This window comes from Eubalaena glacialis, chromosome 14, assembly GCF_028564815.1.
Source record: "Eubalaena glacialis isolate mEubGla1 chromosome 14, mEubGla1.1.hap2.+ XY, whole genome shotgun sequence".
Classification (NCBI taxonomy): Eukaryota; Metazoa; Chordata; class Mammalia; order Artiodactyla; family Balaenidae; genus Eubalaena; species Eubalaena glacialis.
Window position 1 is genome coordinate 61495292 of NC_083729.1, and position 27859 is coordinate 61523150.

General features: G+C 52.8%; 1 protein-coding gene across 1 annotated transcript; it reads left to right on the forward strand.

The window, feature by feature from the left end:
* Positions 1-1870: 1870 nt before the first annotated feature.
* ATP6V1B1 (ATPase H+ transporting V1 subunit B1) lies at positions 1871-27634 on the forward strand. Its single transcript, XM_061210722.1, has 14 exons — positions 1871-2071; positions 8921-8976; positions 19321-19419; positions 19629-19722; positions 20313-20390; positions 21245-21384; positions 22323-22424; positions 22984-23081; positions 24067-24190; positions 24337-24487; positions 24727-24809; positions 25660-25764; positions 25961-26090; positions 26181-27634. Exons 1-14 carry the CDS (start codon positions 1954-1956, stop codon positions 26342-26344), a joined length of 1542 nt encoding a protein of 513 aa, XP_061066705.1. The 5' UTR covers positions 1871-1953; the 3' UTR covers positions 26345-27634.
* Positions 27635-27859: the final 225 nt, after the last annotated feature.

Here is a 27859-nt window from a genome sequence, read left to right on the forward strand (position 1 = left end):
GAGGCGGAAGCTGGGGCCACGTTCGCAACTGGGGGATCGGGGTACCCACCTGACGCCCACTGCCAGTTAGAGCTCCCACCCGGGCGTTACACATCCCATGGTACCACCATCGATGCTTTCGTTGGTAAGCATTGCCCTTTGCAAGCTTCTCTTTCAAACGTGTACTTGACAGGGGGGATGTCAAGGCCTTGGAGAGGGTGACCAATGAAAGGTGAGACCAGGATCCAGAGAGCTGGAGAGAGGGCATCACAGGTAAACCCAGGCAAGACTGCACAATGCTTTAGAGGACCCACCCATTACAAACACCCCAATTTGAAGCACTTTTAAAAAATTTTTTCTTGCTCAAAGAAGACACTTTTATTTAACTTTTTATTTTGCAATAACTGTAGACTTATAGGGAGTTGCAAAGATAGTCCAGAGAAATCTGAGTATCCTTCACCCAGTTCCCCCCAATGGTTGCATCTTCCATAACTACAGTATAGTATCAAAACTGGGAAATTGGCATTGGTGCTGTGTGTGTGTGTGTGTAGTTCCATGTCACTTTATCACCTGTGTAAGATTCGTGGAACCACCACCACAAACAAGATACAGAACTGTTGATCACCACAAAGATCTCCCCCGTGCTGCCCTTCAAAGTCACACCCATCCCCCACCCCAGCCCAAGAGAGTTCTTTGAAAGACTAGGAATCGTGAGGGGGTTGAACCTGAAGTGGGAGAGGGAGAACCCTGAAATGGGTTCTCAGGTCGGAGGATGCAGGGTGAGATTTTGACTCTGAAGGAAGAAAAGGCAAGCACCATCAGCTCCAGTCTGCTCTGGGAAGCGTATTTGGTTTCAAGCTGGCTGCCCTGAGTCACCCAGAGGGGGGTGCTGGGAGACAGGGAGCCCCAGACAGCTGTGCTTCCCCTTTCCCTCGGTGGGGCAGTGTAGTTTGGGGAGGTCCTTAGAGATGCTGGGAGATCCTGAGTCTGCCAGGAGACACGCAGGTCACCGGAGCAGCCAAACACCGGTGCCCACGATGCCTTGCCCAACAGACCTGTGCATGCTCCACGGCCCAGGGGACAACTTCTTTAGCCACCAGACATGAAGAGGGATCCTCCATTTGTACTTTCTACCTTGGGTTGAAAATGTCAGGGCAGACCTGCTGTCTGGGACCCTGGAGGTGAAGTATAAGGTGAGACAGGGTCCTGCGATCAGATGGAGAGAAACGTGCCCTGGTTCTCAGGGAGCCCTCAATATTATGAGACAGAAAGGCTTAAGGAGACCCAAGTCTGATGGAACAACACAGGCTGAGCTCATGGGGGCTCACAGCCAAGTGGTGGCAATGAGAGAACTCCCCAAAAGGCAGGACATAGGAAAGAGATCAGATGTATGGTGAATCCAGGGTGCTGGAGGATCCAGGGAAGGCTTCCTGTAGGTGGTGGCACTGAAGCTGGCCCAAGAATGATCTCTATAGATGTGCGAAAAAAGATGATGATGGAATTTTGTGGGGGAAGAGGTACCAGATGTGGTCAGGGCAAGGAGGGCAGGGTGAGGGCAGGTTGGGAGGACAGTGAGAAGACATGAGGAGATGGCAGCCTGCTGGAAGCGGAGTGTGGGAGGGAGCCTGGGAGGAGATGTGAGGGACATGGGGCTGTCGGAGTACCTGAGGTTTCAGGGGAAGGGCTGCAGGGGTGGGGTGGGAATGGAGGAACAGACAGAGGTGGGAGAAGCCTGTCCTACCCCTCTGCCCCTCCCCCAGCCTCCCACTCCCAGGTGGCCTGGGGAACCTCCCAGATCTGGAAGAGCTCAGAGCCAAAGCGCCAGGTTTCCGTGTTTACAGTCAACCCCGGGGGAGGAGAGGAGGGTGGAAGGGAGGGGTGGCCGCATGGGGAGGCTGGCCGGCTCTCTCCAGCTCCAGCTGGGCCAGAAGTATTGGAGGCTCAAGCACTCAGCTCCCAGCCCTCCATCTCACCATGGCTGCAAAGGTAGACAGTAGCCCCGGGGGGGTCCCCAGCAGTGGCTCCAACCTGGGTGCCACCCGAGAGCACATGCAGGCGGTCACCCGAAACTACATCACCCACCCCCGCGTCAGTGAGTATGACCCCCAGTGGGTGAGGTCGGGTGGGCTGCTGGGTCTCCAGGTCCTCCTTCTTAGCCTCAGGGAAAGCAGAGGACCCGAGACCTGGGGAGACCTAAGGGGCTTTCGGTCCTGCGGAGTGATGCGGGTGGGGGGATGGGGGTCCCCAGCCCAGGGTACCCCAGAAGAAAGGGCAGGGGAGTAGCTGCAGGAACCTTCCTGTCGACAGTGATCTTGCACTGAGACCCCAAGGCCACAGAGAGCTCCCAACTGCCCCCAAGAGTGTGTGTGTGTGTGCACTCTTGTGTGAATATGTGTGTTTGGGGTGTGTGCATGTGTACACCAGAATACTCAGTGTGAGGAGTTGTATAATCAAGTGTCCCTGGGGGATGTATGTGGCAACGCAGAGTGCGTGTGCATTCTCAGGATGGGGAACACGTGACACCGTGTGTGTCATGTCATGTGTGCATTCTGGGGGAGGGTGCCTGGGTGTGGAACCAGGGGAAGGCGTGTGCCTGGGTGGGCGTGTGCTCCCACCTTCACTTGGGTGATGACATATGTGTGTGAATATGTATGTGACAGCTTGAGCGTGTGTGTGATCAGAAAGGAAATGTGTGAGACTGTGTGTGCATGCTTGTACACTCAGGGTGGGGGGTGTGTGTGCAAGCATGCATGCTCACGGGGAGAACATGGATGAGTGTGTGGTCAGATGATGTCACATGTCCGTGTGAGCAGCTAAGAGAAGGGCGCGTGCCTGACATCCAGGGGTAGGGGTGTGGGGACCGCGGGCGCTGGAGTGAACCCTTGTGGGCTTCCAAGGGGGCATCGGGGGCGTCTGTGGGTGTGGCTCGAGTGCCCATTCTGCAGGGGTGGGCCGAGTCCGGGTGTCTGGGGCAGAAAACCCGGGAAGTCCCCAGGACCAAAGTCCCCAGGACCAAGCACCCCTGCTCCGGCCATCTTTCCTTGTCCAAGGTCACATTCCCTTGTGTGGCGAATTCTTGAATTCTCAGACAGCCCCGTTCACTGGAGTAAACCGGCCTGGCCGGCACCAGCTAAGCAGAGCCAGAGGCTCCTAAGGGGGTGTGTATGGGGAGAAGCTGGCCTAGCACGGCCGCCCCTCCCTCTGCAGCCAGCCAGCCCCACCGGGGCAGGGGGAGTGTCCGGAGAGGCAGCTGAGAGCTGGGTGTGCGGCGGGGCCCACACCACGGAGAGCAGAGAGGGAGCAGAACGGCCAGGTCCAGGGCTCAGGGGAGCAGCGCCCCGGCTGGGCAGGCCACCACCTGAGGCCCGAGGCAGGCACCAAGGGGTGTGGAACACTCCAGCTAAGGAGAAACTGAGAGCGAGTGGGGTCAAATTTATCAAGAATGCTCCGCGGGCCCGTGGAGGACGAAGGTCCAGATCCTCCCCGACTGCAAAGCCGGGGTCACCAAGGCCCAGAAATATGCAGTGACCGTGCCCCCCCGGGGTCCAGATCCCTGGCCCGGAGACCTGAGTAGAGTCGGCTGACCTTTGTCCAGGCCCGGTGACGGCCACCCCCGCAGGCTCCTCCCCCATCTTCCCCTCCCCCAGAAAGGGAGAGCCTCCTGGGTGCTGAGTCGGGGGTGGGGTCTGAGGTCTGGACCTAGGCTCGGCTTTCCTCCTCCCTGGAATGTGCCCTCCCAGGGTGCAACCTTACCCGGGATCCCCTCCCAGCCGGCCTCTTATTTATAGTCCACAAGCCCTGGCACTGGGGCCAACGCCCAGGAGGTTTGACCCCGGCTGGAAGCAGCAACAGCAGTGTCCCCCCGTTGGCACCATGCGGCCCCCAGCCAGGCAACTGTGTTCACACCCAACAGCCCACCCAGAGTCACGGGTCAGCGCGAGGTGAGCCCCTCGCCCAGTGCCCGCGTTAAAGATGTTATTGTGAAGACAGAGGCCACTCCTGTACTTTCGCTGCACCCCAGTGTCCTCACAGGTCCACCCAGGGGCCGGGGCCGGCCGGCACCCCCCGCCCGAGGGAGGCTGGATTCCTCAGCGTGTTTCTGCACCTGCAGCTTTCTCCAACACCCCCTTCCTCCTCAGGGGCCTGGGCAGGTGGACTCCTGTGGCCCTCTCTGCCCTCCTCCCCCACCAGGGGACTCTAAGTACTTCCAGGCAGGAGAACTTTGTGTAGAGGCAGAAGGAGTCTAGGAGGAGAGCTGGGGGACCAGAGGGCCAGGGGACGGGGCAGCTGACTCCCAGCCCCAGAGCTCGCTTGGCCATGGGCATGAGTCCAGGGGAAGACTTCCTGGAGGAGGAGGTGGACTAAACAGGCCTGAGGCATTAAAGGTGATTTCTCTGCAGTGGCTGAAGGAGGGAATAAGGCAGAAGGGGGGCTGGGTAGAATCAGGATGGGGAGGGACCCCAGCAGTATCCACCCTGGGAAGGAAGGGACCCCTTTGCCTTCCTCAGAGCTGGAGTTGTTCTCCACGGAGAGGAGGCAGCAGGAGCTCTATCTGGTTCTGTGGGGCAGAAGGGGTGGGGTGAGGGGTCGGGCCGCCCCACAGGAGCAGAGGTTAGGACGGACGGGCTGGCAGTCTGGCTGGAGGGCTGGAGCCCGGTCCGATGGCCCGGGGCCCTGAGTGCCAAACCTTTGGCTGCCTTGGTTTCCTCAACCGAAAGGCAAGGGAGGTTACACGGAGAGAGTTCCACCGTCAGGGTCTCGGGCCGATTCTAAGAACCCTCCGCCCCTGCCCTCCCTCCCCTAATCCCTCCAGCGGGGATCTGGGAGGAGGTGCGGGGCCTGCTGCCCTGGGTCTGCCCACCCCCCGGCCTCACGCATGGACGCCCGCCTCAGCCAGCTCCCAGGACGCTGCAGGTGTGGCTGGGCCGGCCCTAATTAGCGGAGCCCCGCTGAGCTTTTGCTGGGGAAGGCGGTGGGGAGGTGGGAGCAGGAGGGGCCCGCAGCCCGAAGAGCAACCCAAAGTGTCAGCTAGGACAATGGAGAGGGGGTGGGCAGAGCAGCTGGAGGGAGTGTCTGCAACGTGTCCGTGCCCCTCAGGGGTCTTCTCGTCCAGCCCTTGCCTCCAGCACCACCTCCAGGGTCAGGGACGTGCCCCGGGCTGGGGTAGGGCCATAGCCTCGAGTGCCACAGTCTACTGTCCTGACTTGTGGTGGGCCCTAGGAGAAATCCGCTGACTTCCTGGGCCTCAGTTTGCCACTCCATGCGATGAACACCATCAGAGTTGGGGGTGGGTGCAGACAAAAGACCTGGCTTCCAGTCAAGGACACCTTTGTTGCTCAGCCACCACCTTGGCTGTGTCCAAAGCAGACAGCCTCTAAGAAAAGATATTGTCTAGTCCTACAGAGGAGACACCCTGGTCTGAAGGGAGAGACACAATCTGTCTCCAGTAACGGACAAGCTGGAGAGCAGGGCACCCACTTGGGTGCCAGCTGTGGGACTTCAGAGGGGAAAGGACCCAGTGAGCTGCCGTAGTTAGTCAAGGGCGAGGCCTCGGACAAAGGAAGGCAATAGCCAGAGACTGAACCGAAATGGCCACGTAAGTGGATTATCTGCGATGAAAGGTCCAAGCTATGGAGCGATGTATTCACCCAGCAACTAGAGCCAAAAACCGTGTCCGCGGGAATCCTGGGAAGGCAGCTTACGGATGAGGCTGGTGTGATGAGATGGGGACTTAGAGACCTCATGCTGCGTAGAACTGAGAAGTGCCGAGCACCCAGCTCTGCTGCAGGCAAGCACTTTGCCTGGGCTCCCCGCAGACCAGCCCCTCCTTGGGAGCTGGAGGGCCCCCCCCATCCAGATCGCTCCCCTCTTTGTGCCCGTGACCTTCACCGCTCCTCCCCTTGGCAGGTAGAGTTGTTGGGTGTCAAGGTTAATGCATTTCACTTGGCAGAAGCTGTGAAATGGGGGGAGCCAGCTGTGAAGAGCCCTTCCCCTCCAGCACCCCCATTTCCTTACCCGGCCCACCCACTCTGCGTCTTTCTTCTGGCTGGTCTTGGTATTTTCTCCACAGGGCCGGGAAGATGCCAGCTCTTCCCCAGGGCTATTGAAAACGCAGGTCTCTCTGCCCCGTGCTCCTTCCCCTGTTCTCACAACCCTCCACCCTCCCTCTGCTGGGCTCCCTGGCTCCTCTCTACTTCACACAGTCCTAGTAACCCAGAGGGTTTGATCAAAATGCCCCCTGGGCGGGAAGGGCTGTTTGGTGATTTTCTTGGTGGACAGGTTGATGCCCTGGCCTCTGCCCTCACCCTCCGGAGGCTGGGGTCTTCCTGTGCCTACAACCCCTTTAGACTGTGTATTCGCTTTCTCATCCCTTCCATTCTACCTTCACAGGGGTGGCAGGAGCCAGAGTAGGTGACAGGATCCTCATTTGGTTTGGGGATGGGAAGGTGTGTGTGTATATGTAGGGGGAACACATAGGTCCTGATGTGGGAAATACGGGAATGGGCTGGTGGGGCAAGGTGACGCCTTCCATAATTCATCCAACAAATATTTACAGTCTATCATAGGCCCACACTCTTCTAAGAGGTGGAATCCAGCAGTGAACACTACAGACACTCCCGCCCTCACGTGTCTTGGAACTGATGTGTCCTCTTGCACAAGGGAAGTGAGCCTGTGCACGCCAGACACGCTGCCCTTCTTTCTGTTCCCCAAAGGCCCCAAGTTCTTTCTCTGGGCCCCTGGGCCTCCTTATCTCTGCCAGATGTGCCCTTTGTCCAGCTGTCTGGGGGCTGCCTGGATGACTCCACTTGACCTTGGAGCCTCAGCTCAGATGGCCCTTCTTGCAAGGCGCCTCCTCCATGAGCTCCAAGCCTGGTGATCAAGCCCATTCCCGCCCACCCTACTCTTTCCCTTCAGAGCAGTTGGCAATTATTTCATCTTTATCCCCTTTTAAATTGTAGGCTCCATGTTTTATTTGCCTCCTTTATTTGCCTAGCCCAGTATTGTGAAGGCATCTGAGAGGCAGGCTTGAAGATAGGACGGGAGGAGGGAGGAGGGAAACAGAGCTTGGAGGGCAGGAATGAGATGTCAAGAGCCAGGTCCCAGCCTTGAGGTCTCAGCATCCAAAGGTATGAAAATAGGCTGAGGAGTAGCCAGAGAGGTGGGGGGGGAGGGGCAGGGCAGGGCCTCCAGGGACCTGCAGGAGAGAGTGCATCCAGGCCCTGGTCCCTTCCAGGGGCAAAGCCAGACTGGAAGGTGAGGTGTGGGTGGCAGGTGGAGGGAGAGGGCAGTGAAGCCGGGCTGTGATCCTCTCTGGACAAGGATTGGGGTGGAGGGCATGATTTTAAGATGGAAAATACCAGAACTTGCTTGATGAGAAGGCCACAGAGAGAAGGAGCACTGGCCCGTCACCCCAGTGCTCAGCCTTCTCTAGGGCCTGGTTCCCAGTGCCGGGGAGGGGCTGGCTTAGATGGAAGGTGGGACACCACCTCCGTGGGAAAAGGACAAGAGAGTGGCTCAGGTGCACGTGGGGGCTGGTAGTATGAGGGCAGGAAGGCGGGGGGAGTGCCCCAGCTCTGGGCCCAAGTCCGAGAAGAACTTAGCTTTCTTGAGTTTTCCTAATAGTCCTTAAGCTCCGGAGAACATAGAAAACATCTGTGCAAGGATCACCTTGCCCAGTCGGTCTTCCTAGACTAAGTCCCCAGGAAAGGAACTTCGATCTGACAAAAATAAGGGGTTGACCACTGAGCCCCGCTTAGCTTCACCTGGCGGGGGCAGCTGGGCGGCAGGCCTGCTGAAACCATGAGGGCGGGTGGGAGCCCATGTGGTCTGATAGGAAGCACGAGGGGGGCCCCGCCCCTGCTCTGCCACAAGGGTCTGTGTCCCTGGGCGGGCTTTCCACCCCTCTGAGCCCCATTCTCCTGGCCTGTTGAGAGGAGGGCTGGACCGCTCTCCTGTCGGAGGCCCTTCCAGCCTGGGAGTGACCCAGCGACCTCACAGACACCCCTGACCATCCTGCCCTGCCAGATTCCTTCACCCCAGTTGTCCCTTTGGCACTTCAAAAGGACCCTGGGGAAGGGCTACCATGTCCCGGGGTCATGGCTGATGGAAGGACCCAGGGTCCCTCAGCTAGCGCCTCACAGAACCAAAGTAAGCTTCCTGTCTGCCAGTCTGTGCTTCTCCTACTGGGGTCCCCGGCACTGGAGCTGGGAAGTATTTCCTGATGTCTAACCCAATCCCTCCCTGTAAGCCGAGCTCACATCCCCATCTGTGGCTCTCTCCAGCCATCAGGACAGGGGCAATCTGCTTCATCCTCCTTCTTTGTGGCTCTGCTCTCTCCCCACTCCCACAGGCGCCCAGTGAGGCCGGCCTCGTGGCAGAGCAGGGCCCTGGCTGACTTTTCTCACTGATGTCTGCACCCCCAACACACACACACACACACACACACACACACACACACAGAGTGCCCAGTCAGTGTGGGGTGATGGAGAGAAGTGTGGTCCTGCTGAGGGGCAGGGAGGGCAGCTCTCATCACATCTCTAGCTTTTGGAAAATGCTGTGGGTCAGAGAGGAGGGAGTAGTGGGTAAGTGGGGGCCGAGGCCAGACGGGAAGTAGCCTCAGAGATGAGAAAGGCCTCTGATGGCTGGGGGGGTCAGGGGGGAGGACTCGAGGGGCCTCTGCCCTTGCCCTGGCCCTCCTCCAGCCTCCTGCAGGTGTCCGAGGCAGCGGGGGCCCTGCCGGCAGGGGCATGACCCTTACAGCAATGGTGGCTGGCCCTGTCACAGCTAATGACCCTGACGGCCCAGGCTCCAGAGAGAGGAGGGGGTGGTGCTTAGAGGGAGGGAAGGTGGAGGATGCTTGTGTGTGTGTGTGTGTGTGTCTGTCTCTCTGTCTGTCCGGGTGTCGGTGTGAGACCCTCACCCACACCCACCCCTCCCCCAGCCTACAGGACCGTGTGCAGCGTCAATGGGCCCCTGGTGGTGCTGGACCAGGTCAAGGTAAGACTTCTGTCTCTTCCCAGGCACCACGGCCAAATCCCAGCGCTCCTGGCCCCTGTACTGATCTCTTCTAAATTGCCCTGCCCCTAGGTGGCCCCCATGCTCTCACCCCCTTCTTCCTGACCCCCAGACACCCACCTCCACATTCTCCCTCCCTGGCCACCCGAGGTTTTCTTTTCCCGCCTTTTCTGTGGGCCCTGCTGTGGGCCTTAAGAGACCTGCTCCTACCAGCAATGAACAGGGGCACTGCAGCTATTGTGCCTCTTTCTTCATCGGTAGAATGGCTGTGTCTAACTTCCCCGGAAGGCAGGACTCTCCCACCTGCCTTTCACGGGTCTTCTTTTAAAAGGAAGAGGAGGAGGTGGCAGGCAGATGGATACCAGCTGACTCTCCAGAGCTTGAGGTTTTCAAAGGTCTTTGGACTGTCTCAGCCTGGGAGCCGGCAGCTTGAGCGGGAAGTGAGGCGGGCCTCACGGAGGAGGTGGGGTGCGGGCGACTTGGTGTCCTCGGGGAACCGTAGGACCATGGCAGACACTGGCAGTATTCTGAGCCCCGGGGTTGGGGATTCTCGCGGCGTAAAGAGTTCTGCAAAGCTACCCGATCGCTCTGCTTCCCCCGCAACCAGTTCCGCCCCTGTCTCCCACCCCACGCCACCCAACCCCAAACTGGAAATCTGGGTGCCACATTGATTCCTCCCTTCCTGGCCCATGTTCTGTCGGCAATCTCCCACCCACCACACCCTTATCATGGCCATGGCCTCTGGGGCCCCAGCCTGGGGCCCTCCCATCCTCTACCCTGCAGCCATGCAGCCCTGACCCCTTCCCTCTGCTGCTCCAAACTCACTAGGTCTCGCCATGGCTTCACCTTACAGGCCCTCTGTCCTATAACGGTCCTGCATACCTCTCCACATCTCATCACTCTCCCTTCCGCACTTAGAAACCCACACTGTCTCTGTGTGAAGCTGCCATTTGATGTCTCTGGGCCTTTGCGCATACTCTGCCTTCTCCACTACCTCCCCCCCACGCACCCGGTCCCTTCTTCTGACTCACCTTCTCCTGGAAGCAGTGAGCCTGACCCTGCTCTCGGCTTTGTGTACTGTCTTGCTGGCAGCATCCATCGAGGCCTTTGGTCACCACCTGGCCGCATGTCTTCTCCCTGCCCCTCCCCGCCCACCACAATGTGCCCTCCTATTGGACTTGGATGGTGTCTATAAATCCCAAGCTCCCAGAGCCCCACGTTGCACTTTTACTCAACACCTAGCTCATCATGGGGGCTCAGTTTGTTCAAAGGAAGGGTGAGTAAATGAATGAACGAATGAATAAGAGCATGAATAAGTATGGGCCTGTCAAAATCTGAGCCAACTATATTAAAGAGATCAGACCCACTCATTTCTGGAAAACAGATTCCAAGCTCATGGAGACCTCACAGTTGGGCCCATTAGTGTCAGGGACGCCCTGGGAAGAAGTGTGGTGGAGCTGGTCTGCACGTGCGCACTGGAACCAGACCGTGTGATTCAGACTTCTTGAACTTTAATCCCAGATCCATCCCACCCTTTCTATTAACTACCTGTCAATTCTAGATCAGCAGCATCAGCACCACCTGGGAGCTTGTTGGAAATACAGATTCTTGGGCTCTACCCCAGGCTGACAGAATCAGAAACTCTGAGGGCCCAGAAGTTTGTTTTCACAACCCTCCAGGTGATCTGATGCTCCCTGAAGTCTGAGAACCATCTGTCTAGGATTATAAATCCCGGTTTCGTCATCCATTAAATGACAATAGGGGACTTCCTTGGTGGTCCAGTGGTTAAGACTCTGCATTTCCACTGCAGGGGGCATGGGTTTGATCCCTGTTGGGGAACTAAGATCCCGTATGCCCTGCAGCAAGGCAAAAAAAAAAAAAAAAAAATGACAATAGGATTGTTGTGAGTATCAAATCAGATAAATATTTTGTTTGTTTGTTTTTTGTTTTTTAAACAGAAACCACCAGGTATTTCGGAGGGAATTCATTTATTTATATTTTTTGGCTGTGTTGGGTCTTCGTTTCTGTGCGAGGGCTTTCTCTAGTTGTGGCAAGTGGGGGCCACTCTTCATCGCGGTGCGCCGGCCTCTCACTATCGCGGCCTCTCTTGTTGCGGAGCACAGGCTCCAGACGCGCAGGCTCAGTAGTTGTGGCTCACGGGCCCAGTTGCTCCGCGGCATGTGGGATCTTCCCAGACCAGGGCTCGAACCCGTGTGCCCTGCATTGGCAGGCAGATTCTCAACCACTGCGCCACCGGGGAAGCCCAAAATGGAAGCCCAAATGTGTTGTTATTATTCCTCCTTGAGAACAGCTAGCGAGAGCCCTGCCTGGAATGCGGAAATGCTAATATGCCTGATTAAATAAACAGTTGGTGAATCTCCTGCCCCTTTGCCCACCTCTGCCACACTCCCTGTCAGTCTATATAGGACTCTGTATGGAGAGTCAGTACCTATGCAGACATCCATTTTCCAGCTGTAAGGTGGGGCTGGACTACGAAACTGGAGATAGATTCCCAGGCTATGGTTCTGTGATTATTGGACACATCGGTAACTCGTGTAGAACAGAGTAACTGGGTGAGGGAGACACCCAGAAAATCCTGGGCTTGCAGAGGGAAGGAAAGGAATCAGAAGTTGACAGTCTCATAAGTGCAGGAGATGAAGGCACCTTTATGCACCCCTCTCCACTGTCCCACACTCCTTGTTCTAGAGTTGCTTGGGCAAAAATGCCACAATTTCTGTCTCTATAGCGCCACCTTCTGCCCGAATTGAATTACACAGGCAATAACGCTTTCTGCTTCCATCCTTCTCAAATGGAAAAATATTTGGGGGAAGAATTTTGCGTAGATCCAAAGTTCTTAGACAGGTAATCAGGGCCTTGAAATTGTATGAAAACCTCTTAAGGTAGCAGCCTGGGTTGAGGCCCAATAATGTGCATTCCTGATAAGCTCACGGTGGCTAATGCTGCCGGGAGGGCCGGATCACCCTCGGAACCGCTGTTCTAGAGGATCTTCCGCCTGCCATATTCTGTGATTCAAACCGGCCCTTGTTTGAGATTCACATTACCCACCAGACTTGGTTCCAAATGTCTGTGGCTGCTCCCAAACTCTTCAGGGAAAAAGCTTTCAAAAGTGTGCATCAGCTCCAAAAACAATTTCCAAAGAGGAGTTCCCAAACTGCCCTGGGTGTTGTCAGGGGGAGAAGCCTTGGAGGCAGCACGCCCTGTCCAAGTCCTGCCAGGCTTGCTAAGAACTTCCCAGGCTCCTGCGTGGATGCGACAGCACCCCTGTGCCTGACCCCTGGCTGGTTGGGAACTCGGTTGAATCTCCAGCAGAGGAGGCGGGCTGCACTGAACCATCCACACTCCCTGCAATTCTCTTAGTAACCAACAATGAGAGCTGAGAGAATCAGGTCTGCGGCTGGGAAACGGGGTATAAATAAAAGCTCACTGCTGCACATTGGAATTTTCCCGCTGCACACACTGCTCTAAGTGGCTAAACCCACCCTTCCCCCCAAACAAATAACTGGCTTTCTCTTCCTAAAGGATTCCAGACAACACCCTCCATGCTTGGCCGCCATGGTTCTGAGAGTTCTTCCTCCTATCTGGCTGTAACCTCTCTGCTGTTTAAAGTTCATTTTCTGTGATGTTTCATCTTTCAGGGACACACAGTGTGCCACCTCTTCTCCCCTCTCCATCACCCACACAAACCCACATACCAACGATCGCTTTTCTTTTAAGGTAATAGAGAATTTAAAAAATATATCTATTTTGACTGTGCCGGGTCTTAGTTGCGGCATGCGGGATCTTTAGTTGCGGCACGCATGTGGGATCTAGTTCCCAGAGCGTGGAGTCTTACCCACTGGACCACCAGAGAAGTTCCCAAAGGATAGATTTTTATCAGCCTGCTGCTTGTTTTTCATTGGGCCCACTGCCTAATTGCTTTGCGGCCCGCTCAGGCCGGTGTTCTGTCCAACATTTTTCCTCCTGAGGTTAGCAGCCCACCATCTGCGCCCGACAATGAGGCCTGTGGCCATTTCAGAAAGAGAGAGACACAGGCCCACAGAGAGCTAAGAGGGGTTGGAGCCAGGACTTGTATTTTACTTGTTTCCCGGGGCCTCGCAGTCCTTGCTCTTGGGCTCCCTCTCGTGGTTGTGAAGCCAAAGGCTGTCTGGCATCAGCCCCTCCGCGGACCTCAGCACTCCTCTTGGGGCGAGCCCTCTCCCCCAGTGACCCCATTCCGCGGGGCCTGACGGTGGTTTGGGAGGGAACAAGATCGCCTTCCTGGCATCCTCTTCACAGGACAAGGAGGGGCCCAAGCCAGAACTTCTCTCAGTGACTGTCAGAGCTGGGAATCCTCCTGTCTCAGGTTCAACCTCCGGTCTCAGGGAGCCATGGGGGGAGGACCCCAGCCTGCTCACACCCCTTTGGGGAATTGAGCCATCCACCCCTCTTCTCTGACCCTGAAGGTCACTGGTGTGTGGACAGCAGGGGATATAATAATAGTAATGATGGTGACAACGACATCACTGTACTTGAACATGTTCCCCTACCCTCCCCCCCCCTTTGCTTTTTGGCCGCACTGCGCTGCTTGCCGGATCTTAGTTCCCCGCCAGCCATGGAACCCCGGCCCCCTGCAGAGAAAGCGCGGAGTCTTAACCCCTGGACCGCCAGGGAATTCCCCCCATTTTTTTTTTTTTTACATTTTAATTACACGCACACACAAAACACGCTTTTTGTAACTAGTGAGATAAAAGACACAAAGTTAACTATTTGCCCCAACCTCTTTATTCCCAACCTCTTGTGATAACCAATGTAAATATCCTGCTGTCTATGGGCAAATATAAGCAAGTTAGATGTTTACGTTGGTGTTAGTCTCTTAAAATGTATCGAGTATTTCCTCCATGTCAGTAGATACACATTTTACTCATTCTTTTTGATAGCGACTATGGTTTGGACATAACCGTGGTATGAATGTACCGTGATGTATTACATTTTTGATAGACAATCAGCATGTTTCCAGGTTTTGCTATTACAAATAGTATAGCAATATACATCCCTTTTATACTGGTGCCCTTATTGCTACAGGATAGATTCCCCCAAAATGAAATTGCTGGTTCAAAGTGTATATGTATTTTTTAATAGATATTGACAATTTGGAGCAAAATTGCTTGCCCAGCAAGATTGTGGTAATTCATATTCCAACCAGCCATGCATGAGAGGACCCACTTCCCAGCATCCTTGCCAGCACTGAATATGTGCTCTCCAGTAATTTTGCCTAATGGTTAAGACTAGTCCTATCTTGCTTTTATTTGCATTTCCCTGATGACTAGTGGAGTTGAGTATCTTTTTATCTGTTGAGATCTCACTTCCTCCTCTGTGACCGTTTCCTACACATTGAGTTGTACGTTTTGCTTTGTTTATTGTTCACCTTTGTTTATGGTATGCCATACAGAAATTTCAAATATTTATATTATCAAAGATTGCTATTTCTTTGTTTATGGCTTCTGGATTTCTTATCTTGCTTAAAGATGTCTCTCTTATCCAGCTTTTAACTGGATTACTCCATAAAAAAGGAAAGAAGAAAAGCTCTTCTGGTATTTTGTTTGTTTTAGTTTTATATTTAAATTTTTATATGCCTGGAATGCGTTTGTGTTTATGATAGGGATAGATACCCAGTGTATTAGCACCATTTGTACAATAAATTCTTTTTCCCTATGAACTTATATGCCACATTTGTTCTCTAATAGTCTCCTAGAATCGGATCTGTTTCTGGACTCTAGCCTTCCAACATCTCCGTTCATCTGCCTCACGCCAACACTGACCACTTGACCTCAGCAGCTTTAAAGCACGTTTTAATATCTGACAAGACAAGCCCTCCACCCCTGATCTTTTCCATAACTGTTTTTGGATATTCTCAGACATTTACATGAATTTTAAGATCATTTTATCAAGTTCCAGGAGAAACAATCCATTGGGAAAGCATTTAATTTATATACTTTTGAAAAGGATTTATATTTTTATGATAGTAAGTCATTCTGTCTTGGAAAACACTATTGCTCTCCATTTGTTCAGGGCTTGTTTTCTGTCCTTCAGTAAGATTTTATTATTTTCTTGTACCTTTCTTGTTAAATTTATTTCCAGATATTTTATGGGTTTTGGCCCTATTGTGGATGAAATATTTTTCTCCATTTCCTCTTCCGTTTCTTGCTGGAATAGAAAAAAAAAAGAGATTGTTTCTTTTTCACTTTTTGCATAAATTTTGTTTAATGATATGTTTTAATATTCTGTGATTCTTTTGGGGGGAACACTCTTTTCTTAATTGAAGTATAGTTGATTTACAATATTATGTTAGTTTCAGGTATACAGCAAAGTGATTCAGTTTTCTATATATATATATTTTTTTTTTAATGAGAAGCTTTTTTTTAATAAATTTATTTATTTTTGGCTGCATTGGGTCTTCGTTGCTGCACGCGGGCTTTCTCTAGTTGCGGCAGCGGGGGCTACTCTTTGTGGTGGTGCACGGTCTTCTCATTGTGGTGGCTTCTCTTGTTGCAGAGCACGGGCTCTAGGCGCGCGGGCTTCAGTAGTTGTGGCACGTGGGCTCAGTAGTTGTGGCTCATGGGCTCTAGAGTGCAGGCTCAGTAGTTGTGGCGCACGGGCTTAGTTGCTCCGCGGCATGTGGGATCTTCCTGGACCAGGGCTCGAACCAGTGTCCCCTGCACTGGCGGGGGGATTCTTAACCACTGAGCCACCAGGGAAGCCCTATATATATATTTTTTCAGATTATGAGATAAATTAGGAGTGTGGGATTAACAGGTACAAGCTACTTAAATAAAATAGATAAGCAACAAAGATTTACTCTATAACACAGGGAACTATACTCAATATGTTATAATAACATAATGGAAAATAATCTGTTTGATTTTTATATATTTATCTTGTATACAGCCAAATTCTCTTATTAATCCTGGGTGGGGTTGTTTTTGTTTGTTTTTGTTTTTAGCTAGATCCTCTTAGGGTTTTTTAGACATACAATATCATCTGCAAATAAAGGGAATCATGTCTCTTTTTCCACTGGCATACTTTAATTTGACTTTTTATTGAAACAATTTCAAATTTATAAAAAGTTGCAAAAATAAAAATAGTACAAGGAATATCCATCTACCCATTTGTTCTATCATTGCTCTGAGTGTATATGCATGTGTGTGTGTGTGCTTAATTTTTTTTTTTTAGATATTTTGAGGGTAAGTTATGCCCAAAACTCTAGTGTGTATTTCCGAAGAATAAGTATATTCTCTTACACAACCACAGTAGTTATCAACTTTAGAAATTTACACTGATACTTTAATCTACAATCTATATTCCAATTTATAAGCTGACCTAATAAAGTTTTTTATAGCATTTTTCTCCCTCCAGTATAGGATCCAGTCTAGGGCCTGGTATCACATTTAATCATCATGTCTGTTTAGCCTCCTATAACCTGGAATATTTCCACAGCCTTTCTTTTTTTTTTTTGATAAATTTATTTATTTTATTTTTGGCTGCATTGGGTCTTTGTTGTGGTGAGCGGGGGCTACTATTCGTTGAGGTGTGCGGGCTTCTCATTGCAGTGGCTCCTCTTGTTGTGGAGCACAGGCTCTAGGCGCGCAGGCTCACTAGCTGTGGCTCATGGGCTCTAGAGCGCAGGCTCAGTAGTTGTGGCACACTGGCTTGGTTGCTCCACGGCATGTGGGATCTTCCCAGACCAGGGCTCGAACCCATGTCCCCTGCATTGGCAGGCGGATTCTTAACCACTGCACCACTAGGGAAGTCCCAGTTTTTCTATATTTAGAACGTTTCAAAATTTCCAAATGTATGAAGTTTTTCTAACTATCCTTTTGTTATTGATTTCTAACTTACTTTGATTAAGATCAGAAAACATGGTACAGCTTGATGTGTTCGAAGTGATATCCTTTTCATTATTTTCTATTTCTTCTGTGATTTTAGTTTTGATTTCCTCTAATGTCCAAGGAGTAACTTAGAGGAGTACTTTAATTTCCCAGAATATTAGAAACATTGCAGGGAGAGGTGCAGTCTTTTTTACCATTTATTCTTATTGGATTAAGATTATGACTTACCCCTGAAATGAATCAAGGAAGCCAGGTGGATGGGTAGCAAGGTGAGGGAGCCTGGGCGATGCTATGCATTCTCTCCAGGACCTCCCCTGGGAAGAAGGTGCAGGTAGAGGACTTAGCTCTCCTGGTGCCGACCAGAGCTGAGGACCAGTGTCAGCTGGGAGCGTCTGCTCTCCCAGCCCAGCTTCTTTGGCTTGGCTCATAGCCTCATCTAGACCTTGGTTCCTGAAGCACACACAGACAGCGGAGCTCGGGGATTCCCTTGGGGCAGACATCCACCTACCCACTTGCTGCCTGTGGTCCTGGAGGGACAGCCTGATTGGTTTTTAAAATTGAGTTATAATGTGTATACTATAAACTTCACTCTTTTCAAGTGTATGGTTCAGTGGGTTTTAGTCTATACACAGAGTTGTGCAACCATCACCACTACTTGATTCCAGAACATTTTCATCACCTCAGAAAGAAACCCTGAACCTGTTAGTTGTCACCCCCAATCCTCCCTCCTCCCGTCCCCAGCAACCACTAATCTTTTTGTTTTATGGATTTGACCAGTCTGGACAGTTCATATCAATGGAATTATATACTCTGTGGCCTGTTGTGTCTGGCTTCTTTCACTTAGCATGATGTTTTCAAGGTTCATCCATGTTGTAGTATGGATCAGTACTTCATCCCTTTTTTTTTTTTTTTTTTTATTTTTGGCTGCGTTGCACGCAGGCTTTCTCTAGTCATGGCAAGTGGGGGCTACTCTTCCTTGCGGTGCGCGGGCTTCTCATTTCTCATTGCGGTGGCTTCTCTTGTTGCTGCGCATAGGCTCTAGGCGTGCGGGCTTCAGTAGCTGCAGCACGCGGGCTCAGTAGTTGTGGTGCACGGGCTTAGTTGCTCTGCGGCATGTGGGATCTTCCCGGACCAGGGCTCAAACCCGTGTCCCCTGCATTAGCAGGCAGATTCTTAACCACTGTGCCACCAGGGAAGTCCCCTTCATCCCTTTTTAAACCTGACATATTCCACTGCCTGGATATCCCACCTTTTGTTTATCCATTTGTCAGTTTGTGGACATTTGGGTTATTTTCACTTTTTGCCTATAATGAATAATGCTGCTATGAGCCTTCATATGCAAGTTTTTATGTGGACATGTGTTTCCATTTCTCTTGGGTATACACCTGGGAGTGGAATTGCTGGGTCATATTGTAACTCTATATTTAACCTTTTGAGAAACCACCAGACTATTTTCCAAAGTGACCACACAATTTTACATTCACACCATCAGTGTCTGAACGTTCCAGTTTCTCCACAACCTTAACACTTGTTATTATCTGTCTTTTTTATTACAGCCATATTAATGAGTGTGAAGTGCTGTCTCATTGTATGATTTTGCGTTTCTTTAGGGACTAATTAGTTGAGCATCTATGTGCTTATTGGGCACGTGTATATCTTCTTTGGAGAAATGTTTATTTAGATCCTTTGCCATTTTTAAAATAGGGTATTTGTCTTTTTATTGTTGAGTTGTAAGATTTCTTTATATATTCCACATGTCGGCCTGATGCTTTCTACACTGATAAGAATGAATACTTCACTTGATCTTAGCCAAAAGCAAAGTGATTGCCTGATTCTTTTTATTCCTGAAGCCTGTGAGGACTACATGTGAATTGATCCCACCCCATGGCTAGGGAAAGATTGCCACTGGTAGATGGGGACACCTGGGAGCCGAGGAGAGAACTTTGCCAGTGTGTTCACCATTAGTCCACAGGGGCAGAAACAATGGTGCTGTCAGGAGACCTAAACAGCCATAATAGCTACTATGTTTTATTGAGCTGTTGTAAGATGCCGGCACCAGCTAATGACTTTCCATATATTTCCTCCCCACAGCAGCCTTATGAAACAGGTGTTAGTATTATTCCCATTTTAAAGATGAGGAAAGTAAGGCTCAGAGACATTAAGTAACTTCCACAAGGTCACACAGCTTCTAAGTGTCAGAGCTTCAATTCTAACCCTGGTCTTCCAACTCTAAAGTCGGTGCTCCTACCCACCCAGGTATACTGCCTCCCAAACAGAATTCAAACTTTCCACTTACCAGGCCCTGAAGTTCATTTCCAAGAGTATCTGGGCACAAGATGGGAGAAAGGAGCTTGAGACTGGGTCAAGGAAGTCTGGGGAGGAGACAGGGACTTCACCTCTGGTCTCACTGACACTCTGGGCTGCTCTCCCCTCCTGCCAGTTTGCCCAGTATGCTGAGATCGTCAACTTCACCCTCCCCAATGGGACTCAGAGGAGCGGGCAAGTGCTTGAGGTGGCTGGGACCAAGGCAATTGTTCAGGTAAGTGGTGTCAATAAGATGTTGGCTGGTTGAATAAATGAATGAATCCACAAAGTTTCCACACTATCTTATAAACTCCAAAGACAGAAAATGTTCTATTTCCCCTGAGAGAGCTTTGCCCGGAGTTGGACACAAAGGGAGCCTAGAATGGGAGGCCCCGTTCTCCCCAGCAAACAGCTTATTAGACTGACTAACCTCTTACCCTGTAGGTGTTTGAAGGGACCTCTGGGATCGATGCCCAGAAGACCACCTGCGAATTCACAGGGGACATCCTACGGACTCCAGTGTCGGAGGACATGCTGGGTGAGGGGTAGGGATGGGCAGGGTGAGGGCGTCCCTCTGTCCGGCCAGCCCAGCTTCCCTGACCAAATGCTTACCTAGCACACCGCACTGTCATTGCCTCTTTACCTAGTCTGCCTCCCCTGGGAGCCCTTTAAGGTCAGAGGTTGTGCCTTGTCTTTGACCCCCAACCCCAGCTCAGGGCCTGACATACAGCAGGTGTTCAATACATGAGGAAGGCAGCTTCAATAAATTAGAGGCAGAGGAGGTAGCCATCTATTTGGGGTCAAGCTGAAACGAACTGCACATCCCCTAATTTTCTCCCAAGGTCTGCCATACCTGGCCCTCCGCTTTCCAGCCCTAAAACCCCCCATTAGAGTCATTTTCCTGGGCCAAGGCCTTGCCTGTAAAGGTTTCCAGGAGGGGAGGGAAGACCCCCAAGGAGGCAGTCACTGTAGCCAGCTCCCTGGGGGTAACCAAGGGCTGAGGGGAGGGGGACATGGGGCAATTGGGACGCGAGGGCTGGGTGAGAACTGGTGGTGTGGAGGGTGAGCAGCAATGAGAGACCCAGGGCTGTTCCAGAGCATCACCCAACCCCTCTCACCCACTCCCAGGTCGGGTTTTCAATGGCTCTGGCAAACCCATTGACAAGGGGCCAGTGGTCATGGCAGAGGACTTCCTGGATATCAATGGTAAGTGACCGGAGGCTCGGGACAGCTCTCAGGACCCAGCCCCCAACTACCTTCCCCACCCCAGTCACTGCCTCTGTTACCTCGCCCCTTGGAAATTCTGCCCGAGATAAAGGCCAGGGCCATTGCCCAGGGCTCACCCCCAGGACTGGTCATACTAACAGGCAGGTCAGGTGAGATATGAGAGCAGCAAAGGCCCCTCTGTCTGGGGCCAGCTGCATTTCGTGTCCCATTCCTATAAAATGCTATCATCATTGTGCAAAGTTCCCCAGGTGCCCAAGACCCTCACTCTCCTGCCTTCTGGCATCCACTGCCTGCCACTTCTAATGTGCCTGGGTGACACAGTCCAAGGGAGCACTGGACTGTGGCTATTTAAATACAGACTTATTCAAATGAAATAAAAGTTCATTTCAAAACCACATTGCGGGGCTTCCCTGGTGGCGCAGTGGTTAAGAACCCGCCTGCCAATGCAGGGGACACGGGTTCGAGCCCTGGTCCGGGAAGATCCCACATGCCGCGGAGCAACTAAGCCCACGAGCCACAACTACTGAGCCCGCGCGCCTAGAGCCCGTGCTCCGCGACAAGAAAAGCCACTGCAAGGAGAAGCCCTCTCGCAGCAAGGAAGACCCAACACAGCCAAAAATAAAATAAATTAATTAAAAAAAAAAAAACCCACATTGTGCATGCTCAATAGCCACATGTGGCCAGGGCTACGTTTTGGGCAGCGCAGTTAGAGCACATTTCCATCATGGAAGAAAATTCTGTTAAACAGTGCTGCTCCGGAGTCTGGGGCAGGGGTGGGGGAGGGCGGGCAAGGCCTGGACCCTTGAGCAGGGTCCATGGTCACCGTCTCCCAGGCCAGCCCATCAACCCCCACGACCGCATCTACCCGGAGGAGATGATTCAGACGGGCATCTCGCCCATCGACGTCATGAACAGCATTGCCCGTGGCCAGAAGATCCCCATCTTCTCAGCAGCTGGGCTCCCCCACAATGAGGTGAGGACTTCGAGGGGCCTGTGGGCACGACCAAGGGGAAGGGACGGAGCAGAGGCCGGGGCTGGTGGGCCAGCAAGGGAGGCCTCCTGTGCCGAGCAGGCTGGGGTCACCGGCAGCTGTCTCCTGGCAGCTCAGGGACTCAGGGCCCCCAGACAGATCTCCAAGCCTCCATCCTGAGTGAGTGGGGCTCGCACTGGCTCACGAGAGAGCCCACGGGTAGCCTCAGTGTTGAATGTCCTGGGCAGCTGAGCCCATGGCTCTACCACTGGTCCTTGCAATGGTCTTTACTTGCCTGCACTGAGCGAACCCTACCTCGGGCCAGCCCCACGGCCGTCTAAAGCCTCCCTGTGCAGGTTCCCTGCCCTACCCCCTCTACCCAGAGTGGACAGCCCATTTCTTCCCAGAGCAGCTGGTGTGACAAGGTTTCTAGATGCTCCCCCCCGACCACCCCCACTCCTCTACTCCCGGATGCGCCCCGGCTCACCCTCGAAATGCTCAGAGGGATTAGACGGCATAAGCGTCCCTGCCTTCCCCCTACACACACGCTCATCCTGGATCTGGACATGGCGACTGGAAGCTCCACACGCTGCAGGCCTGGGGCAAACCCCAGAGATACCCCTAGCAGGCTGGGGGGCAGAGGGGACTCTGAAGGGCCAGTTGTCCCTAACCCGTGGTAGGCAGTTGCTCTCTGGAACTGTTTTTCCACCCTGCTCCTCATGACAGGCACCCTGGGTCCTCAGGTGCCACAGAATAAGGCAGCCCTCTCCTGAGAGCGGCTGTAGGACCCGGGGCAGCCCTTCCACCTTGCTGACCTTGGGTCCCTCCCACCGAAGGCCTTGGCAGGAGGATGGGCTGGGAATTACCCTGTCCGTGCTCCTCAGTGGTGCTCAGGGGGCTGGCTCGAGCTCTGCTTCTGATGTCCTTCCTCCCATCCCCAGATCGCTGCCCAGATCTGCCGCCAGGCTGGGCTGGTGAAGAAGTCCAAGGCCGTGCTGGACTATCACGATGACAACTTTGCCATCGTCTTTGCAGCCATGGGGGTAAGAGGGGCTGGGCCGATTGGCAAGTTCTGGAAGCTATGGGCGGGCAGCCTTGGCCCCTGACACACCCAGTCTTATGGGGGAGGCATTATCCTTCTTCTTGAGAAGCCGTCAAAGTCGGAGGCTGTCTGGTGGGGGAGGCAAGAGCGTGACTGGAGGAGCGGGCAGTGTGTGCCCCACAGAAGCCCAGAGGCCACGGCAGCTATGAGATGAGCCCAGGACAGCTGGGGGAGGAGGGAATTTAGGGAGACAAGACAGCTTCAGAAAGGGGATCCCGGGGGCCCTTAGAGGGCCCAAGGCAGGGACGGGGAGTTTAGCAGGGAAGCAGCGGGTAGGGTGAAGGGCAGGGGTGGCACTGAGCAGAGCTGAGCCTGAAGTCTGAACCTCTCTCTGGGGATCTGATGAGACCGTATCCCGGACTGGGCAGCAAACCCAGCCCCTGCCCTCTCAAGCCCCAGGTTCACCCCAGTGACCGTTAGCAGGTCAGTCAATAGGCTTTACTGAGAAGAGATGGGAGGAGCCTGGGCCCCGCCTCCAGCCCTCCCTGCTGTGTGTCCAGGTGAACATGGAGACAGCCAGGTTCTTCAAGTCCGACTTCGAGCAGAACGGTACCATGGGCAATGTCTGCCTCTTCCTGAACTTGGCCAACGACCCCACGTGAGCCGTCCCCTGGCACCCATACTGCCCTTAGGCAGCAGGCCCTGTCCCCTTCCAAGACCCAGAGTACCAGGTCTCAGGCATCCCAGAACTACAGCCATGGGCCAGAGCTGGCAGAACAACCCCTCATTGTGGAGATGGGGACACCGAGGCTGGGGAAGAGGTAGGGACAGCACACGGAGAGACAGGGAGCTGGGCCACAGCCTGCCTGCCACCTGCCGCCCCTCCGCCCTGCCCACAACCTGCATCCAGCCACCATCCCAAGTCAGGGCTCCTCCTCCGAGACTCACTTCCACAAGGTCACCACTAAAGAGATATTTCCCTAAAGCATTCGCTTAGAAAAACTGCTATTTTAAAAGTTGAGAAAATGTGAGTTTAAATCTGTAGGTTAGGTGATGAAAAAAAAAAGTCTAATAAACTGTCCTGGGAACTGAAGGTACTCAGAAGGAACTCAAAGCAGGCAGCAGAGTTCAGGGGGCCCAGATGACGTCACCAGAGAAAAGTGCCACAGGCACAGAGCCCGGGGACTGAGAGTGCCTGGAGTGCCCCCAGTGGAAGGCGCTGCCAGGGCAGGCCAGCCTCTGACCCATGCCCAGCAAGGAATAGTGAGGGGAACAGTAAGGAAAGAACCCCGAGGACACCGAGTGTGTGAGCGCTCCAGCTGACCCAAGCTTGGGTGCCCTGGGGGACGAGGGACACTGTCATCCTCATCAGTCACTCCTGGCCCTGCCTGTCCCTCTCTCACCGGCTCCCTGCCTGTCCCAGCCTCTGTGCTCATTCCTACCTTGAATAGCAGGACGTGATTGAGGGCCACTCCCAGGAACCATGGCCTGGATCTGGGGGCTGGGGCCTGGGGCTCATCTTACCCAGTCCTCTGCTGCTGTGCACTGTACCACCTTCCCAGTTCACCACCCACTCAGCACTGGGGCTAAATGGAGCACAGGCCTGGGCCTTCAGGCTCCCTAAACATTGGCCGTACCTGCAGGATCGAGCGGATCATCACCCCGCGCCTGGCACTGACCACGGCTGAATTCCTTGCCTACCAGTGCGAGAAGCACGTGCTGGTCATACTGACGGACATGAGTTCCTACGCAGAGGCTTTGCGGGAGGTGAGGGGGCTGTAGTCACTGCGCCCAGAGCTGGCCCACGCAGGCCTGTCCCCACCCCTTTCCTCATGGTCAATGAGCCCCCCACTCCCCTTCCTTGTGTCAGCCTCTTGCCCCCTTTCTTACCCCAAGGCCCACAAATATTGCAGGTCTCAGCTGCCAGAGAGGAGGTGCCCGGGCGCCGAGGCTTCCCCGGGTACATGTACACAGACCTGGCCACCATCTACGAGCGGGCAGGCCGCGTGGAGGGCCGGGGCGGGTCCATCACTCAGATCCCCATCCTCACCATGCCCAATGACGGTGAGCCGCCTCCCTGCCCACTACCCTCTGCAGCCCTCCTGCCCTCCCATCCTACCCAGACACTTAAAGGACCCATGCTTCTTTATATAGATGTGCAGTAGCTCTGTTCCTCCATCAGGGTAGACACTGTCCCTTCCTTGCCTCCCCCGATCACCCACTCCAGTGAGGGAATAGAACCTACATGGCCCTGAGTGGGTGGAGACCAGGATCTACACTGACACCAGTGCCTTTCCTTGCAGACATCACCCACCCGATTCCAGACCTGACGGGCTTCATCACAGAGGGACAGATCTATGTGGACAGACAGCTTCATAACAGACAGGTACTGTCCCCTCCTTACCCACTTCCTGCTCTCTCCACCATCTCCAAGGACACTGACTAATAACCAGTGTCCCACCACCCCCTGTACTTCATCTCCCTGTGAATGAGGAGGGGCCAGACAAGGCTAACCCTTAACAGGAGATAATCCTCAGGAAGACTGTTTGGTTCTGAGACAGAAGACAAGTCTGGGTGGAATCCAGCCTACCTGGATGTGGGACCTTGAGAAAATCATTTCATCTCTCTGATCCTAGGTTTCCTCATCTATAAAATGGGAATGATAATATATATCACACAGTTGCATTGTGGAGAATAAAATAAAATAAGTTGGTCCACAGAAAGCATCTAGCAGATGGTAGATACAAAATAAACATCACTTCTCTTTCCTTTCTAGTAATTTGCTTTGGTGAACAAAAACAATAGGTAACTGACACAAGTAGGTGGTGAATAATGTACCAAAGGGTTAGAAAATGTGTCTGTCCCATCTTAGGCCACCCCCTTACTCTTTCCTCTTTGTTTGGCAGCTTTTCTTTGCAACTATGAACTGTTAAGTTTCTACCTGGCTTTTGTCCAAATAATCAGAAGTTTTGAAATAGCGAGACTTTCATGAACTAATGTCATGTCATCACCCCCCTCCACTCTCCTGTCTAGGTGTGCACATGTAGACACCTGTATACCCAAGCCCTAGAATTTGTGGGCGATAGAGGAGGGCGGGGTGTGACCAGCCGACCTCTCTGTGGGATGAATAAGGACCAGTCTCCTGAGAACCACAGGGGGAGGGAAGACAAGTAGAGGTGGGAAAGAAGGGAAAGTTTGGACCCTGCCTTCTGACACGCCTTCTTCGCCCCGCCCAGATCTACCCCCCCATCAACGTCCTCCCTTCCCTGTCGCGACTGATGAAGTCCGCCATTGGGGAGGGCATGACGAGAAAGGACCATGGAGATGTCTCCAACCAGCTGGTAAGGAAAGAGCCCAAGGGCTGGTGGGGAAGCTAGTTTCAGAAGCTGGAGGTTGGAGCCCTAGCTGGACCACGAACTTTTCTCCTGGAAGAAAAAAATTCCTCCCCTTTTGGGGTCCCCGCACAGTCACATGGGGGCACATGGGACTCCTGCGGTAAGCCTGCCGTGACCGCTGACCCCCTCACCCCTTCACCAGTATGCCTGCTACGCCGTCGGGAAGGACGTGCAAGCCATGAAGGCAGTGGTGGGGGAGGAGGCGCTCGCTTCCGAGGACCTGCTCTACCTGGAATTCCTGCAGAAATTTGAGAAGAACTTCATCAACCAGGGTGAGGCGCGTTGGGGGCGTTCAGGCAGCAACCCCCTTAGTCCGACACCCACACGCGCACACACCCTTAACACTCCTGCTCTGTCCCTAGGTCCCTACGAGAAACGCTCGGTGTTCGAGTCTTTGGACCTGGGGTGGAAGCTGTTGCGCATCTTCCCCAAGGAGATGCTGAAGCGCATCCCGCAGAACATTATCGATGAATTCTACTCCCGCGAGGGGGCGGCGCCGGACCCCGAGCCCGACACGGCGCTTTAGCCCCGCGGGAAGCCTGGCCCCGGAGCCAGGTCCTGGCACCGCCCTCGCCGGGCGCCCGATCTACACGCCCCGCCCCATCGTCTTGGTCCGCACACCTTAACCCGTCGCTCCGTGCCCACCCTCAGTCCCCCACAGGTTATGGGGGGCTCCTACGCTCCAGTCCTCTCCCTGGATTCTCCGACATGGGAAACAGAAGGTGGTTAAGCCTATATTCTCTGTCTTGTTCTGATAGGAGCATTTGTATTTTAAAAGTACCACCGTCCTCTCCCAAGAATTTATCTCATGTAAATACAAGATTGGCAAAACACTGATAATTGTTGGAGCTGTGGGGGGTACATGAGGTTCATTAAACTATTCTCTCCACCTAAAAAAAAAAAAGAGAGAAAAAAAAAAGGCTACATTAGTGTCTTAACAGGTGACAACAGAATTCTTCTTAGGGAGATATTTATCTTTGTTAAAAAATATCTTGATAAATTTCTTGGGTGGAATGTGAGCTCATGGGCCATAGAAAGGACAATCTCAAGGCCACAAAAGATGTGTCTGATTCTAAACAGCTCTGCCTAAGAGATGCTAGGAAGGAATTTGGTTTGCCCCAGGCAGGGAGGGGAGTTGCTGGGGAGATGGCCTGAGGAACAGTGGGGGCAGTGTGCAAAGGCTGAGGAAAGGTCCCCCAGTTAAGAAATGGGCAAAGAGCATCCTAAAAACCAGGATACCTGATGCTCCTGTGAAAGCTGCCTGCTCTTCTGTAATGCCGTCCCTTCCTGTCTCCTCTGCCCCACCTATGATGAAGTCATGAATGCTTCCTAAGAGGTAGGGCAGGTTGGGAAGATAGAACTTCAGCAAAAGGCTGAGTTCCATTTCTGGGTCAATGTGTTATGGAACCAGGCCAGAATTATTGGATCAAGAGCTGACACCAAAGGAGGCCTTGAGAATAAAATTCCCATCCCCAAGACAATTTACAGCCATTTTAGGGAAAGCTTTTGGGTGTCCACAGGACATAGGGTTGTTTTTACTTAATAACAGCTTTATTGAGATGTGATTCACGTACCATACAGTTTACCTATTTATAATTGTACAATTCAACAACTTTTAGTATATTCACAGAGTTGTGCAATCATCACCACAATCAATTTTAGAACATTTTCATTACCTTAAAAAGAAACCCTGTACCCCAAGTTATCACTTCTCAAACCACTCTTCTGCCCCCTCCCCAGCCCAAGACAATCATTAATCTTTCTATCTCTGTAGCTTTGCCTATGCTGGTCAACTCATATAAATGGAATCATACAATATGTGGTCTTTTGTGTCTGGCTTCTTTCACTTAGTGTAATATTTTAAAGGTTCATCCATGTTGTAGCCTGTGTCAGTACTTCATTCCTTTTTATTGCTAAATAATATTTCACAGTATGGATACACCTTTTATCTATTCATCAGTATATGGACATGTGGTTGAAGCAACTTTTCACTGTCATAAATAATGCTGCTATGAACAATCATGTACAAGTTTTTGTGTGG